General features: G+C 41.8%; 1 protein-coding gene across 2 annotated transcripts in view; it reads left to right on the top strand.

The window, feature by feature from the left end:
* The window catches only part of Prkg2 (protein kinase cGMP-dependent 2), a 105,557-nt gene extending 87,647 nt beyond the window's left edge, over positions 1 to 17,910 (top strand). For both annotated transcript variants that reach the window (XM_060380989.1, XM_021658894.2), the window contains exons 15-19: positions 1,328 to 1,491; positions 5,485 to 5,607; positions 6,736 to 6,798; positions 13,188 to 13,254; positions 15,026 to 17,910. In XM_060380989.1, coding sequence (XP_060236972.1) covers positions 1,328 to 1,491; positions 5,485 to 5,607; positions 6,736 to 6,798; positions 13,188 to 13,254; positions 15,026 to 15,121 — 513 coding nt within the window. In that variant the 3' untranslated portion in view covers positions 15,122 to 17,910. The remainder of the gene's footprint in view (positions 1 to 1,327; positions 1,492 to 5,484; positions 5,608 to 6,735; positions 6,799 to 13,187; positions 13,255 to 15,025) is intronic.
* The last annotated feature ends 418 nt before the right edge of the window (positions 17,911 to 18,328 follow it).

Here is an 18,328-nt window from a genome sequence, read left to right as displayed (position 1 = left end):
TTGAACAAACAAATGAGTTAGATATTTTAGTGTCTGGCTCCCACTTTTCAAAATGGGAAATTTTGAAAATAGGAGCCAAGTTATTTTGATGTTAACTTGATCTATTTTAAAGCATGGATTGTTGAGATAGTATTGAAATTATCCACATGCAATGAAGCTATTAAACCGGGCATGGTAAGCACAGAAGCAATTTCTATGCCTGTTACCTGAGGGAGGTAGAAGAAATTAGCTCACATTACAAATGAGTGGGTACATGCTCAGCTCCCCTGTGCAAGGAAGCCAGCTGTTGTTCTGCAGGGCTGGATTTCATTTATACACACTGCCTCATGGAGGGGGGGGACGAGCATGCTGCCTCTCTGGCCTCCTGTTTTGTCTGTTCTGCAAAGTTCATTGAGTAAAAGTTTGGAGAAATGAGAGGCACCTTCTAAAAGGCAGAGGAGGGGAGAGCTGAGTCCTTATTGTGCGAGAGTTCCTAACCCCCGCTCAGGGACAACCTCAGCTGTCACCTTCCAGTACTTCCCGCACGCGCCCAGCTGTTTCTCCCTAATGTTCTGGGGTATTAGCTCTTTTTCTTTTCACTACAAGTTTATACTTTCTTCCCCGTTGCGTATCACAGGATGTCATACAGGCAGCGTGTGCGTACCTTGTCCCAGTACTCTGAGCGTCTTGCTGTCAGCTCCATGTGATAAGCATGGAACAGAATCTAAGCCAGAGTCGGTGCTGACTCTACATTTTCAAAATAAGTTAGGTAATAACCTTCCACCCACCTCGTTAGTGGGGATTGGAAGTGTCCCGAGATGACAGCAAACGTGGGGAGATGCTGCTGGCTTTGCCCTGGGTTGCTGGAATAGAGGGTGGGTAAGCACTGTACTCAGTGTATGCAGCTTGAGAACAGGCTGAGGTTTTAGTCTCCCTTCTTAGCCACAGACTCTTTCCCAAACTCTCAGCTTTGCTGTTATTTCAATTCTTGGAGGAGTTTTCCAGGCACCTGTTTCTATTATTTCCCCCTTCTCTCTGTAACCCATCAAATAAGCCAATGAATTAACATATGCCTCAGCACTGTTTGCTGGGAGCATAAGAATGAATTTGAATTGTCTTCAAGTGTAATGAGGCACATAGGACTGAACTTTCAACAGCTTGAATGATACATGATCTACAGAGGGATATCTGAGAAGGTGCTTGTATACATGTGTGTATGCTCATGCATGTGTGTGTATGTGTGTTGAAGGGAAGTTTGGGCTTGTATGAAAACTCTTAGAGTTAGCAGAAAACTTAAAAGCAGTGTAAGTTTTATAACACCTTCAGTTTTCTTTGCTGTCCTGTCCAGGTTGACTTTGGATTTGCTAAGAAGATCGGCTCTGGGCAGAAAACGTGGACTTTCTGTGGGACTCCAGAGTACGTGGCCCCCGAGGTCATTCTCAACAAAGGACATGACTTCAGTGTGGACTTCTGGTCTCTGGGAATTCTAGTCTACGAGCTCCTCACGGGCAAGTAAGTGAGAGCTGTCCCAGCCTCATCTACAGAGGAAAACAATTCACTAATGATAAAATTACAAAATTCAAAGTTTAACCATCTTTCAAGGGTGTCGCGTTTTCCTCTGTACATTTCCTCTGCACATTGTTCCAAAAACAGTGCTTGAATAGAAACTTTAAAGTATAGATAAAAGATTCTGAAAGCCAAAGCAAAGAAATATAGGATTCTTATAGTTTACCTAAAGTGGTAAGTTTCATTGTTAAGGGTAGCACATTCAGTGTGTGACAGTTTGATAATCCAGGAACAGAAACAATGAAAAGGTTGGACTTGTTAGAATTTCTATCTTTTTAAATAAATGATGAAAGTTGTTTTCCTAGTTCAGTAAAATTCCTTGATCAATCGAACTAAATTTAGCTAGATTCTGCCATCTTTCCCAGATGCCATTAACCAGAAATGCTAGAAGAAAGCTACAATGCTGATTTTAAATTTTAAATCCCCTGACAAATCCTTTCCAGGGTGCTAATGAACAGAGTCAAGACACACCATTAATGGTTTCAGCAGTTAAGAGTGTATTGTCACCCCCCAAATGATGAAAACATGGCATTAATGAACCTTCAGTCCTAAATATTTAACACGGTAGAGTGTGAGTGTTTACCCACAGATGCACATACATGCACCCATATGTGCAATGCAACCCAGGATACTCCACATTAAGAAAATACTTCACTGAGTACAAAGCACATATACATGCAATCTAGTTTAGTTTTCCTGCCCTCGTGTGGGAGATCAGGTAGGGATTTTTACTTTTATTTTATGATTCAAGTTTTTGATTATTTTATGATTTAAAATTTACAAGTTAGACAGCTAGGTCAAGGAGCTATCTCCCTGAGATCAGTAATTTGATCCCAGGCCTCTGGCTCTCCCTGTGACGTACTTTCCATGACACAGGCATACTTTATGACCCTTTATAGCCAATTGTGCTCAACATTAGTTTTAGAGAGATTTACACTTAGAATTGCCTAAGCAATACTGAAATGGGCCCACTAGTGGGGGCATAAATATCAGCACACACATGACAAAACAATTTCATATTTTATAGCCTTCTTGCATTGCTTGCTTTTTCACAGTAAAGACTTAAACGGAGCTTTACACATTCTGAAGAAATGATCTACTACTGAGCTTCGACCGTCTTAAAGGTCTTAAATACTGCAAGCCTCAATGTTAAATAAGAATGTTAAAATGCCTGTGTTTCACAACTTTGTCCATATAATACCGGGGAAACAGATAAATCTGTATTTTATCTGAATCACTATTCATTATCTATAGCCATGTTCAAATCTTCATTTCAGAAGTGGATGGAAGAGTGGAAAATTTCCAGGTAGTCACTGAGAAAGACAAGTTGTTTAAGATGTGAAGAACCCTGGGTTATTTCAAATATTTTCTCTCCTCATCTTAGGGATTTTTAGGGGCTAGGTAATGACATGGTGGTTCTTGGAGCTGCTGAAAAATACATATGTCAGTCTTTGTCACCTGGAAATTGTGTCATGCACAGTAGCAAAACAAAATAAATTGTGGAAATGAAGGAGGGAGCGAGAACATAGCAGCTTGGAATTGCTAAGGTGGCCTTGAGCTGTCATAAAGCACTCAGGACTATACTCTGCCAGAGGTTTCCAGGGCAGGGCAGAAGAAAAGTCCACTTTTAATTGCCTAATCTAGAGAGTTACTGGGTGTCAGGGAAAATGAAAAGAAAAGAAGAGGGGAAAAGGGGGAGAAGAAAGGGAATAAAGAAAGAAGAGAACATGGTGAAAAATAACACAGTTGTAAAAATGCTTCCACATGGATGTATCTGTGTGTGTACATTGAAGCTGCAACACTGACGACTTTGTCCTCCTTAATTTTTTTCACACAAGCATAAGTTACTGGAAACTTGATGCATTACCTTTGCTTTGTTTTATTTTATTGTGCCGAAGGTGAATACTATTGGTTTCCAAAAGGCACAAGCATGGTTGATATACAACAGAGCAGCCAGATAATGTTTAATTTTCAAAATTTAAATGGCGTACTAGATCAGACAGGAGAGTGTTTTAGACATTGAAGTGACATATGAATTAAAATGTTACCCAGCTTTGCTGGCTACATCTCCACCATTTTTTACCCAGTAGTACATTCCGTCAAATATTCTCTTTGGTGCTGTCCAGAACCCCCTTTCTCCCTCCTTATCCTACACTGAGAGCTCTTTCTCTGTCTTCATTTTAGATTTTTCTCACTTTCTTGGTAGCTTAACATTGGACCAGTCAGTTCTTGGCCTCTTTTCCACCTAACACTCATAGGATCATATCCTCAAGTCCTGTGGCCATAAACCTTATGAAATGGCCCCAAATCACACTTCTTCAGTGCTCTTCCTCAATGCTAGGCTCATAAAGCCAACGACCTACCTACCAGTTCCCCATGGTTCTGGGACATGACCGCAATTCCTTCCCCTGTAACTAGCTGTGCCAGTGCTGAGTCAGTCAGCTTTCCATCACTGCAGCAAAAAACACCTGTGGTCATTTATGAGTAAGAAAAGATTTATTCTCGTTCCTATTTTCAGCCTCTGGCTCCTTGACCCTGCAGACTTGGGAGCACGGCACAGTATGACAGGAGCATGTGACACAGGCGTCTGTCACCATGTGGTGCCCGGAACACAAAGAGGAAGAGATGAGCTTCCCAATATTCCAGGAAAGGCCATCTCCCCAGTGGCCTAAATTCCCTCCAGCATGCCTCGTTCTCAAAAGCTCCATTGCTTCCCCATTGGGAGACAGCAGACAGCATGGGGCAGAGGCTTCTGGGGAATAGCCCAGATCCAAACTGTAGCACTCACCCCTACCCTAGTTTGTCTCTTTGCGGACAACAGCTCCATGCTGTGGTTGCTTAGGCCGTCATTCTTGAATCCCTTGGTCCATCAGTGCATTCACTACATTAGCAAATCCTATTACCTTCATCATCAGCCTCAGCTCAGGCTCTATAGCAAAATTTGGTAAGCTGGATGGCGGTTTTTGTTTTTTGTTTTTTTTTTTTGTTTGTTTGTTTTTTAGGTCATTTATTTCTCGCAATTTGGGAGGCTGGAAGCCTCAGCAAAAGTGGTGGGTTTTAGTGAGGAGTCTCTTCTCGTTGCAGACCTCTGACTTCTTATGGGATCCTGACTAGGAAGAAGATGGACAGCCAGCATGCTGTCTCAGAAGGCCACCAAGCCTATTGACTGATGGCCCCACCCCTAACCTAATGAGCTTCATCACCTCCCATGTACCAGCACTTCAACATACATATTTGACAAAGGGACATAATTAGTATGTTTTGTGGTCTAGTAGAGCCCTGTCTATATCACCACTTTCAGCACTGCTTCCCACAGCCAGCTTCCCATACTGTACTTTATTTCTTATAATAAAAGCAGACCGGAGTTGCTATAAGTTCCACTACTGACTCAGATCCATCCCCAGATTCTTCCCGTAGCCCACTGGATACGTATGATGCTGTTATAATCTCTCACAGCCCTCGTGGCTTACTCACTCACACTGCCCACTCCCGCCCACTCCCGACACATCCCTTTCCACTTCCTGTTTCAGAACAAGACAACTGTGTGTCTCCCCCACTCCCTCTGTCCACTCAGATTTCTTCTCTTTTGTCAGCTTAGAAAAGAGGCTTTTCCTACTTACTGTCTTCAAAACGAAAAAAAGAAAATCACACCCACCACCCTCCCCCTCTGCCTTGTCATTTAGCTTTCTTTTAGTGTTTATCACCACTTGACAGGTTACCTGTGCGTATCATTGCTGTGATGGGCTATTTGTGAAAGTTTTTTTTTTTTTTTTGTCCCCACAATATATCCAAATCTGCTGTAAAGTAACTAACAACAGAGGAGGGGATTAGAGAGACAGGAAGGAGGAGGAACAGAAGTAGGAAAATTAGAATTGAACTCTGTTGCAGAAGTTTCTCAAACTCTCGTTGAAGTATGGTCCTGTTTTGCATCTTCTCCAGCCCTCCCTTTTCTGGGATAGACCAGATGATGACCTACAATTTGATTCTCAAAGGAATTGAAAAAATGGATTTCCCCAGAAAGATAACAAGGCGACCTGAGGATTTGATCCGGAGGCTTTGCAGGTGAGAACGACCATCAGCGACACCTAGTGCCGGGGGAAGTGTGAAGGTTTCCTTCCACCTCCTGTGCAGTGTGTAGATGCTTCACAATTGCGTTTGTGTGTTCACTACCTGAAGGTTGCTGTTATAACTGAAGAACATTTTGAAATTAAGAAAAAGTGAAAGTGGTGTGTGTGTTGACTGAATGTATGACTATGCACAGGTGCCTCCCTTGTGCCCTCAGAGGCCAGAAGATGTCACCACATCTGGAGCTGGAGTTGTAGACTGTTCAGCGCTGTCTTGTGGGTGCTGGGGAGCCAACCCAGGGCCTTTGGGAGAGCAGCAAGTTCCATTAAGCACTGAACCATCTCAATAGCACCTTAGTATTCTTCTTCTTTTCTTTTTTAAAGGTTTTCAAGAAAAGATTTGTTTCTTTTTATGTTATTTGTATGGGTATTTACTCACGTGAATGTGCATGCCTGGTGACCACAGAGGTTGGAAAGAGCATTGTGTCTCCTGGGGCTGGAGTTGCAGACAGCTGTGAGCTGCCATGTGGGCAATGGAGCTTGGACTTGCGTCCTCTGGGAGGATACTTAGTGTTCTTACCCACTGAGCTGTCCCTCCTGTCTTTACGAATTGTATTTCTCCTGTCTTCTTTTAAAGTATTTTAGCCTTCTACTTACTATTGAAGGCCTCATCTTTCACAAAAATATCTGAGACTTCCAGACTTTGTTTTGTTTTGTTTAAACTCCAGTGTGCTCCTGCACTCCTGTCCCTTCTTTAAAGAAAATTTTGAAGGATTTAAATTTAGTGATCTAGAACATCAAACCTAGTTTGGGATTTGCAAGTAGGAATACCTACACACGTCTAAGATCTGAAGCATTTCCCAGTTTTTCTTGGCAGTTTGCAAGCTAGTGTTTGTTCAGCGTCTATCCACAGCTCACTTAAAGAACTGAAGAATGTATCCAGGCACTTAGCTGTGGCTTCTCCATGGAAGGGCCATGGCTTTGTTCTCTCCTTATACTCAAGCTTCTGACCCACAGGAGGATCTGATGAAAGTTACTGAGTGAATGAACTTAAAAACAAACATTATCCTTTTATCTAAACCGCTCAGGTATTGTTATTATAAACTTCTTTCATAAATTATTTCAGGCAAAATCCAACAGAAAGGCTGGGGAATCTGAAGAATGGGATCAACGACATAAAGAAACACAGGTACTGATCTTCTTTGTCACTGAGATAAACGTGGAAATATAGAGACTAACCAGGTGTCTTAGGCTTTCTATTCCTGTGATAAATACCACGGCTGAAAGCAACTTGTGAAGGAAATGGTTTATTTCGTCTTACAGCTTGTAGCCCATCAGCCAGGGAGGTCAAGGCAGGAACGTGGAGGCAGGAACTGATGCAGAGGTCACGGAGGAGGGCTGCTGACTGGCTTGTCCACAGGCCAGTCTGGTGGGAGCATTTTCCCACTTGAGGTTCCCTCGTCCTGAATGATCCTATCTTGTATCAAGCTGACATATAAGCTACCAGCACATGAAGAGATCATGACAGGTTCTCTCAGAAGACTGCGTGTTCACTTTAAGCTTTCCTGTGGGGTGTTTTCCTGTCCAGATTGCCAAGCTCACTTGGGTTCACTCATACAGGAGGGGCAATGGTTTGCTGAGGCTCCTGCTAGATAGCAATCTCATAATGTTTGGGGCTTCTGGATCATGTTTTGGATAGTATTAATTGCTTTCTGGGCAGTTCAGGAGGTCACATCTCCAGCGCCAGAGAAATGACTCAGGTCATTTAAAAGTAATTGAAGTCCTGCAGCTCTAGTCTTTGTCTTGATGTGTGTGCCTATGAGGGAGGGGTCCAGCGCCAGTGTCCTTAAAAACTGCTAATGTCTAAATAGCTTTCCACAGAAGACATATCCTGACTTCTTAAAACCTTTCTGCAGTGAGTGATGAGTAAAGTGCTCTCTTAAGATGTCAGGCTGTGGCTGTGAAGCACACCACCCAAGACCAGGGGAGTAGTTGACTGTGGTACTTATTACCTATGGCGTTTGGTAGTTTTAGGTTGTTAAATCTTTTTTTTATTTAATATGTTTTCAAATTACATTCTTTTCTGTCAGTATGTGATTTATCATAAGTCACCCCTGTTCCTGTTCGGTTTTAACTAATGTTACATATTCATTTAAAATACTATTTCCTTTGAATATTTCTTTAAGTTCTAGAACCTTAATTTACTTCTCTGTTGAAACACATCAGTTTGCACAGACCCATAATAATGAGTCATTGTCATGGCTGATCTAGCATTTCCCTTTAATAGTTTTTAGACCCTGATAACTTCCTTGACATCCCCTCTAATTTGATTGAATATTCAAATGTAGCACTTTAAACCACTAAGATGTATGCTTTTTAAATCAATCCTTGGCAAGTCCTGGGATTTTCACCGTGTTTCCATTTTGCTTAAAATTTGCAGACAGAAAATACCGTGTGTATTTTTTTATGGCCTCACACATAAATGTGAGAAATTAATTATTGTAAGCCTTTGAATATGCTGGCGTGTCCACTTTCAAAAATTAAAAACATCTCTAATGTTTTATTCTTGTCAGACTGAGGGGTGGGTTTCTGTGTGCGTGTGCTGGGAATCCAGATAATATCTAGAGTTCCATGCATGCTAAACACAGGCATTACCACCGAGCCACACCTCACACTGGTATTTATCAATACTCTACTGGTATTTGTCACTGAGGAATTAGTGGAACATCAGCAGCATTAAGGCAAAAGGAGGTATGTGGCTGCTAACTGTTCTCTTCAACAGCAGCTGCAAAATGAGTAAATAAATAAATAAGTAAATAAATAAAGCCTAAGCTGCCAGTTGTGCTGTGTGAATTCATGATTCCCCCTTGCAATAAGACCTTATGTTCATGATTGTGAAATCAAGCTCCCCCATGGGATGAATTAGAAAGAAAGGGCAGGAGGGAGAGAACCCGGAGAGAGGGAGACATAGGACAGGCTCGTTTGGAACCTTATAGACCTTAAAGGCTTTAATCCTTTATTCTTTGTCATCCTTTGGGTTGCCTTCAATTGCAAGGCTCATTATTTGACTTACAACCCAATTTATCTTCTCCTCGTACCTCATGCTTTCTCATTATCTTCTCCTCGCACCTCATGCTTTCTCATTATAAATGACACATAAACACACCATTCTCATTTGACAAGTGTCCCACCAATTACAGTGATTCCTGTTATGTTGTCCCTCTCATTCTCGTTAAGGCGTCCTCAAGCTTTGCTCTGGGATGGTCAGAAAGCAGAAGTGACCATAATTACTGAGAGGCTCCAGCCTTACCTCTGTGCTCTCATTTCCCTGAGGCTCATTCAGAGGGTGATGGGGTGATGGGGTGGTGGGGTGGTGGGGTGGTGGGGTGGTGGGGTGGTGGGGTGGTGGGGTGGGCGTGCACATCCATGCTGTGGCTTGCTTTCCTTCCAGCGAGCTGCTTCTGTCACGCACAGCTTCAGAGTCAGCGTGCAGGGGACAGCTGACAAGAGACAACAGGTTGCATGCTGTTCTCCCAAGTAACGAACAGAATTTCATCCTATTTTCTCTTCTCCTGGCTCTTTTTCTAAGCTATCAAGCCAGGGTGTGTGACCAGGAGCCTATGTGTAGATCATCAGGGGTCTCATATCAGATCTCCAGTATATCAGATATTTACATTATGAGTCGCAACAGTAGAGAAATTACAGTTTTAAAGTAGCAACGAAAATAATTTTTTGGTTGGGGGGGTCACAGAAACATGAGGAACTGTATTAAAGGGTTGCAGCCTTAGAAAGGTTGAAAAAAGCTGTTCTAGATAAAAGGTTCTTTAAACTGTACAAATCTCCCAAGTCTGTAGCTTGCTTTCTTACTACCCAGTATATTAAAATTTAACAACATTCTTTTAGGGGCTGGAGGGATGGCTCAGTGGTTAAGAACACAGAGCAATCTTAGAGAGGACATGAGCTCAGTTCCCAGCACCTATGTCAGCAACCCACAGCAACCTCTAAGTCTTGCTCCAGGGGATATGACACTCTTTTCTGGCCTCCTCACTAAGCATCTGTATTCAGCTGTGCACACACACACACACACACACACACACACTAAAAAAATAAAGTAAATCTTTAAAAATAATTTAATGTTTGTATTAGATTTTCCTTCTTCTCTGGAAAGCAAAATCAAATTTTAAAAGAAAACTTTTCATTCTAGCTTTGTATTTGAAAATAAGTGCGCCTAAGCGTAGCAGCTATTATGTGAAATTTGCCCAGTTTGTGCAATCTTTATTAAATCACCTGTGCTCCCTTGTTTATTTGCTAACCTAGAAACGAGGTGTCAATCTTTGCTCCCAAGGAGAGAGAGAGTTTTAAAGGAAGGCCGGTGGAAGTTGGTGGATGGAGTGAGTTATGCGTTTCCTGATAAGAGGAGAAACCAAATACCTTCCTGTTACCTTTGAGAACAGCTTCTACAAATCTGGAAGCAAGCAATCCCTGTTCTGTCTGTCTGCATCAGTACAGCTGTGCTGAACGCTACTCACATAAGAGTGTGTGCTGGCACTGGCATTGCATAAAATGCCACCTGTCTCAAAACACTGGGATTCAGTGACTGGCCACTCACAAAGTGAATGTCATTGTTAGTCGAATTGCAGTGACCACTCTTAAAAAAAAAAATGCAAGGCTATTTTCTTCAGTAGAACAAAAGTGATGGTTTCTGTTAATATGTCCAGAGGTCTTGGCTAGAGAGCATTGTGCTTCATGCTGAGTGGCTCCTTCATTTGGTGGCAAAAGAGGATCCTGCAGAAATGTGTACCCAGAAAAGTCTGAAGAGGAAGCCCCATTCAAGTGCCAAGACTGATGGGAGTGTCAGGGAGAAACCCTATGTTTTTCACACAGGGACATGCAGATATCGTTTACGTTGTTGTTGTCTGACTCCTGCTCTTACCTCGAGTTATAGGAAATTCTATCAAAATGGCATCTAAAGTGCAACATGCTAGTCCCCCTTCCATTGCTGAGCTTAGACTGGATTGGGAGATCCTGGGTAGGATTAAACCAAAACTAACTCTGGAGTGAGGCAAGGCTGTGAAAGGAGGGTTGGCCTGGCTTTGGTGTGGCTGACAGATGATGGTGACAGATGCTGAAGGTTTCCTGCCTTTAGTCACCACCACTTGCTGCATTCTGGCCCTGTGGTCATCCTCTAGAGGACCGAAGTTACCTTTTTGATAACCGGGTCATGTTTTCCCTCGGCATTTGGTAATGGCTTTCTATCACACCAAATAGAGTTTACTGTGCCCTAAACCTTAACAAAGCACCCTAACAAGCATTTCACCATTTCTTTGGCATCTTTTGCCATTTTTATTTTTAAGGTTTACTTTTTATTTTTTTTAATCATACTTTTATTAATTCTTTGAGAATTCCATACAATGGATTTTGATCAAATTCACCCCTTCACGACTCCCCTCAAACCTACCCTCTCCACTCTAAACTCTTTACCCATTCAGCTTTGAAGTTTCTTCATTTGCTTTTAAAGCCCATCAACTCCAATGTGTGTTTCCCAGCTCCTCTGGGTAGGGCCTGTCCCGGAAGTATGGCTGACCTAAGGGGCTGATACTGTTAAAGAAAACCGTCCACCAGCAGCTATCACTGCCCAATAGCTCAGCTCCTCAGTTGGTGGTGGAATTTCTTGCCTCACTCCCACCCCCATGCTGGACTTTGTCTGGCTTTGGCACACACAGATCTTGTGCGGACAGTCACAGTCGCTGTGGGTTTCATAAGCACAAATGCCCTGTTGTACTCTTTCCTTGAAATCATTCACCGCTCCTGTTCTTAGTGATCTTTCCAACTCCGCATATCTCCCCGTACTCTTGACTATTTTTGCATTTTGCATGTCAGCTGCTTTCTTCCTTTCCATCTGGGAGGTCCTTACCAAAGAACTTTCCATGACTCCTCTCTTTTCTTCATCTTTTAAACACTAACCCAGTTCAAAGCAGCCCTTCCAAACTTCCCCCATTCCAATACCATCTACCACTCTACTCTCTTTCCTCTTCCTAACACTTGTTAGTGTCTAAGTTTAAATTAAGCATTTGTGTTATTTACTTATCTTTTTTACCACCTTACCTTAATTTTTTTCCATACATATCTGGGACAACTTCTCTTTTCCTGTTCACTGCCTGTCCCACTAACCAGTGATCAACAGATGGAGGGTAGCACTGCTCCATGTTCTTTGTCAGATCCTGAGAACAGAGCAGACTGTCTGCAGGAGAGGTGGAGGCCTCCAGATGTTTGGTACTATACATATACAGAAGAGAAGATTAACCTCCTTAGACTAATGATACAATCCCATGAATAAAGGAAATCCCAGCTGCCTGCTTGTCTTGATATTCCCATGGGTCACTCACTGTAGCGCAGTATCCTGTTGGAACTTCTTAGATAGTAGATGAGGAGGGAATTGAAACAGACTGCAGTGTATTCCGAAGAAAGCAGGGGATGAAAAACACTCCTAAGGACCTATTTCCTCCAAAGCAAAGGAGAGAAGTGGACTGAATTGGAGAAGAACCAGGGTCAAAGGATGGGTTTTGTTGTGACAGGAGTTAAGCCGTTTCTATGTAATGACCTAACAGGCAGTGACAGTGCATGGACTGAAGAACTGCAGCAGCAAGCCAGAGATGATGGAATCAAGCATGTAGTAGAGAAACTGGCCTTAGCAAGAAGATAAGGCAGCCCATTTATGGTACAGGGCATAAGGCATACAGGGATGGGTGCAGATGGGCTGTGGGGAGCTTGTGAATGATTTTCCCCTTATTATGGGCCTTTTGTGGTTTGTTTGTTTGGTTTAGTTTCACATCATATCTCTCAGTGAATTAAGGATCAAGGGTAAGATCTAAAGCTGTGATTTTCAACCTGTGGTTATGACCCCCTTGAGGTCAAATGACTCTTGCACAGGGGTTGCCTACGACCATTAGAAAACAGAGGTATTTACATTTAAAATCATAGCAGTAGTAAAATTACAGTTATGAAGTAGCAACGGCATAGTTTTACGGTTGAGGGGGTCACCACAGCATGGGGAACTGTGCGAAAGGGTCACAGTGATAGGAAGGTTGAGAACCAGTGGATCGCTCTGTGGTTAAGAGCGCTCGCTCTTGCTGAGGACCTCGATTCAGTGCCAAGTGCCCACAGGGAAGTTCACAGTCATCTAAAACTTCCTGTGCAAGAGAATTTGACACCGTCTTCTGACCCCTGGATATGCAAATGCGGGCAGGCAAACACACAGACGCACAAACAAAAACAAAACAAAAATCATGTAGACATAGGAAGGAAGTCCTGGAAGCCTGGAGAGATGATACACAGTCATGACCCAAAGTGTGAAAGAGACATCTCTAGGATGGTTGCTATGCGATATGAATGCCAGGTAGTCATGGCTTGAACATGAAATGAGTCAAAACAACTCCTTCCCTGCTAACTCTCAGCTGTGTGTGGCAGCATTTTGCGGGGGGGGAGGCAGGGAGTGACAAAATGGATGGACAGATATACCCTAACATGCTAATCATGTATTATGTGGATAATATCCTCCATATTTTTCTCAATTTTTAGGTGGTTAAACGGTTTTAACTGGGAGGGACTGAAAGCACGGAACCTTCCATCACCTTTGCGGAGAGAGGTATTTGCTGGGACCAGTTTTCAAAATCAGATTTTGTGAGGGAGGAGGGAAGGCAAGAGGGAGGGGGGAGGGAGAGAAAGAGAGGGAGAGACAGAGAGAGTGCGCATGTCCTGGAATACTTCTAATTAGGTGAGTTTGTCTGAATACTTGTGATAGAGGGACTTAAATAGTATTGCCGGGGCTGGAGAGTGGGCTCAGTTGGTAAAGTGCCAAACACAAGCATGAAGACCCAGAGCTTGCACAAACAGCTGCACACACACTGTAGTGTGTGCCTATAACCCTAAGGCTGGGAGACAGACAGGAGGCTCCTTGGAACTCACTAAGGTATTCTTATGGAAACCAATGAGAGCCAGTGCATCAAAACGTAAGGTAGGCACCTGACATCAGCCTCCGGCATCCACAGACACGTTCACACATGTGCTGTGTGCAGGTACGCCCACATATGCACATACAAGTACACATACGCTAAAGAGCACACATACATCAAAGCAACAGTGCTGCCTATCTGATGAACACTAAGGTCACCTCTCAGGAATTAATTACATGCCAGTTTCGCCTAAATCCCAGAGTTGTCGGAGGTACTCAGGGTACACAGGTAATAAATAAAATATGTCATTCATTACTGTAAGACAGTTGTAATATAGTAGCCCTCTGCTGCTAAAATGGAATTATAACTACATCAGAAAGAAATACTGATATTATTACCGAAATAGAAAAATAAAATACAGCACATTTAAAGAATGATGAAAAAGGACGGTTAATTATAAAACTATTCCATTAGAAAAGGAGACTTTTATAGGTAAAACAGAATGAAAAAGGAAGAATAAGAATTTTAATATTGGTGTCTGAGTGTGAGTGTTCTAAATGACCAATAGATAGCAAATCTCCTTCTTTTCTATTTAAAGTATAGTGAGTGTGGGCCAAGAAATTAGGCAGTGTCACATTTTATTTTATGTGACTATGTCAGACTAGAAATTCCATTCTCAACAACAATTGAACTTTCGTGAAAACTGGCGATGTGTAGGTGTGCAATGGAAGACACGGGGCTCTTCCACAGTGCCTCCAGGCAGCACTCCTAAGTTTAGGAGAACCCTTAGATCTCCATAGACTTCTCCCAGGTCCTGTGCCGTTCCACTTTCCTCCAGCCTAGCCTGTGCAATAGGACACATACTGTGTGGCCTTGCCAGGAGCTGTCCCCAGACTCCTCACACACCAAAATAAACCACAATACCACCACAATGCTTTCTCCTCTGACTGTTGGTGTTAATTAGGTGTTCTGTAATTTGTTTTAAGTAAAGAATTTCAAACCATCTGGTGACAAAATAGTTTAATACCACAGTCATTTTAATTTTCCTAATGACATTTCAATGTCACTAAGAGTTTGGATTGTCCATTTGCTTACTATTTTGCATAGTTTAGAGGGATAAGCTAACTGTCCAGATTCAATATTGGTAAGAAGCTTGAATGTAAGAGGAACCCTGATAAAGACTGGTAGTTAAAAGACTATTTGTTTGGAAAACATTCCTTAATTGATAAAGGAAGGTAGATAGTACTTATTTCACCTTTTCTTTAGAAAATAGTTCCTCATGTTGGGTAGCTCCTGATAAGCATAACCAACAACAAAAGCTTCTAGTGTGATGACATCACTCTCCTGAGACTCATAGGGAGTGTGTGGGAGGTTCCAGGTGAAGGCAGCACGCAGCTAGAGCTAGCTTTACCTGGATGTGCTGGCATGCTTGGTCATGACCTTGTTCTATCCTTCCTCCATTAGCTCAGTGGCCCCATAGACCACAGCTACTTTGACAAGTATCCACCTGAAAAGGGCGTGCCTCCGGATGAGTTGTCAGGCTGGGATAAAGACTTCTGACAGAAGGAAACGGGTGACATGCCACAGAAGAGGACTGTGAGGATCAATAACACAATGCTGGTTGTTCCAGAAGGTCATTAGGGAAAAGAACCCCCCTGCTAGTCAGGGAAGGAGCGTGGCTACGTGTGGTTCTGAACGGGAACATCTCCCTGAGATGCTGTGAAATTATTCCTGGACTCCACTCTGTAATTGTCTCAGATGTCATAGGCTTCCCCTCACCTTTCCAGGACCTGCTCCATTTTGGATGACATAACATACTTTCCTCCAAATCATACTCTCCTGCCTAGAATCCTAATAAAAGTTAATAAGACTTTTGCTTTTGAGCACCTAAGTCACCCGCAGAGAAGGAAGAATATGAACAACTTTAGAAGAATCTCCAGGACTCAACAGATACCAGGGATATATTGTGATGTCTTCAAGTGGTGTTTTCCAGACATCTTGAGTAGCTAATAGAAGATCATGAATTTAATTTTGTTTCAGCCTAAAAATACACTAAATTATTTTTCTGATGCTATATAGGAAAAAGAATTCATTTGCATATTAGTTAGTGATGCAAGTTGTTAAAGAAAGCCAGTCAATCAAATCAGATAATTACATTGTTCTTAATAACTTAGAAAAAGATAAGCAAAACTTTCCTTTTCCTTTGGCCAGTGATACCTCAGAGGCTTCCCAAAAACTTTGTTAAAAACAATTTAGAAAGTGTGGCTAAATGATGGGTTTTCGGGAAGTTTTTACCTTATGTTTAAAAAAATATATTTTCGCTACCAAAGTAGAAAATATGGTGGCATAAAATACTAAGGATATTTCCTTCCCACAAAAGACAAAGCGTAATAAATGCTGATAGCTAATATTGTTGACTCTTTCTAACTCTGAGATATTTTGTTCCATACTATTATTATTGCTACTGATAAACCCAAAGTATAGAAAGATCATGTTTAATTTTCAATGAGAAGCCCATTGACAAATTTGAGATTCATATTCTCTGTAGAGGTAATGGCTTTGTTTGAAGCCCTTCGAGTCATGTATATAATTATAACACAAACTACTCTGGAAGTGGTGTGATTTTTGAAGTAAAGGGAACACCCAGAATCTGGCTTTTGCTGTTTCCTATTGGCAATCTTCCAAATTAGGAGTGAACAGAAGAGTAGCAAGTGCACTGGACACCAATCCCTGAGGGCTTTTCTGGTGTTGGTAGGTGTTGATCAAAATCACTTCCTCCCTTCCTTCCAAAATGATGACAAATGTCTCCGTATCTTTGTAATCTGGCAGAGCAGAGATGACATCCTGATTCCTGTATCATTCAAGCTTCTGATTGTATTTTTTATATGATAATGTTCTACCAGAAAAGCAAGTTTCACCCACTCCATGCACACATTTTCATTTTTTAGAGAAAGTCAGCTGTCTGACTGCTGAAGATTTAAGCCAGATAAGCAAGACCCAGAATAAGAAAGTGCATCCTTAAGAAATTATATTTACACATTTAGAGTCCTTTTGCTGAACCAAAGAGTTTTGTTTCTTGGGGTAGATTTTTAAAGATTATGTATTGTATACAGAAAAGCCATTTTTAATAGGATTAATATAACATGCTTAAAGAATTTCTAAAGTCTAAAAATACCTTGTTTGCATTTAGTTTGTATGTACTATAAGTTTTCCATGTATATATTTTATAATTACCAACATATACAGGCAGCAAACTGATATATCGGGTGGTCATTAGGACTGTACTGTAATGTTCTCAAGAATGTTCCAGGATTGTGACTGAAAGGAATAAGCCCTACATATCTACAGTTAAACCACAACTTAGAAGTTAATCTTTCCTGTGAGTGGCCATATCAGATACAATTTCCACACATGATTGAATATGTTTCATTTATAAAGATGAAGATATGTGGGACCGTATTATTGTCTAAGCTCAACTTGATTTCTAGCTCAGCGACCTTGGGAAAATGATTTGCCTTTGGGTACCAGTTTCTCACTTGTATAACAATGGTAAAGTGATACCCACAGACACATCTTTACCCGGCACCTGTGAAATGATCCTTGCTGCATAGATGGGTAGATGGGAGCTACCGTTACTATCTCTGTTGAAATTAAAGCGGCCTTAATAACCATTTAGTTTTGAGCCATGTGTGTCAATGGTGTCTCTCTGCAGAATTGTTGTGTTAAGTCAAATCTCTGAAGTAAAGGTGGTTGATCAAACTTTGGCCCATGAGAAGCATTAATCATCAACCAAATGAAGTGCTCTACTAGACTGACCTACATTTAAAATTGATGAATTAAAGATCTGAGCGTGCACATGCACACACACAGACAAGAATGGACAGTTATCCCCTATAAATGAAAAGCCGCAGTATTTTTAACTATTAAATCATTTCTAACTTCTATTTTCTAGAATGGAATATCAACTTTTCATTCATCAGATTTTTCCATGTGGGGTCAAATTTTTATTATCGTAGGTTTTTTTTTTTTTTTCATTTTCAAGTAGGTTTTTTTTCATTTTCCGGGGGATGGAAAAATAAAGAAAAGGGAAAGATGAGGCCTAGATGCGTGACTTTAATAATTCATCACATCTAGTACTGGTACTAGAAGGTCACAGAGAATAACCACTTAAAAAGATGTGTATGTGTTTCTTTTGACGTCATAATACATCTGGATCCTTGTCGCCAGACATGCTAGGAGCACTTCCGTCCACCAGCTCACTCACGTAAGATTCTGCAGTTACACCAAACGCTAACTGTGGATTGTTCCCAAGGCCCCATATTGGCCATAAATACAGATTGCATTCCTAATTTAGTTGTAATGTTTTTTTTTGCCCAAGCTAGTGCTCGTTGCTGGACACATGTAACAAATTATCCCTAGGCTTAGCCCAATGCCTGAGAACCAACCGTTTGTCATCCTCCTAGGTCCTTTGTGCCAGGAATTTAGACAGGTGGCAGAGAAGGATGAGCCGTCTGCACCCCAGGGTCAGTGGGAGCCAAAAGTGACCGGGAGCCTTATTCACTAACATATTTGTTGTCTGAGCTGCAAACGCTTCAATGACTAAAACTAGCAGTTAGCCTTTGCTTGCTGTTCGCCACAGTTTGGAGCTAGCCAGATACCTCCATATTGGCTCTGGAATCCAAGAGAGAGGGGTCTAGCCAAGAGGCAGAAGCTGGACTGCTCCATAGGAGCTACTCACAGAAGTGATCTAAAATCACTTAGTCGAAG

This window comes from Meriones unguiculatus, chromosome 3, assembly GCF_030254825.1.
Source record: "Meriones unguiculatus strain TT.TT164.6M chromosome 3, Bangor_MerUng_6.1, whole genome shotgun sequence".
NCBI classification, from domain to species: Eukaryota; Metazoa; Chordata; class Mammalia; order Rodentia; family Muridae; genus Meriones; species Meriones unguiculatus.
This window is presented reverse-complemented; position numbering and strand designations above follow the sequence as displayed.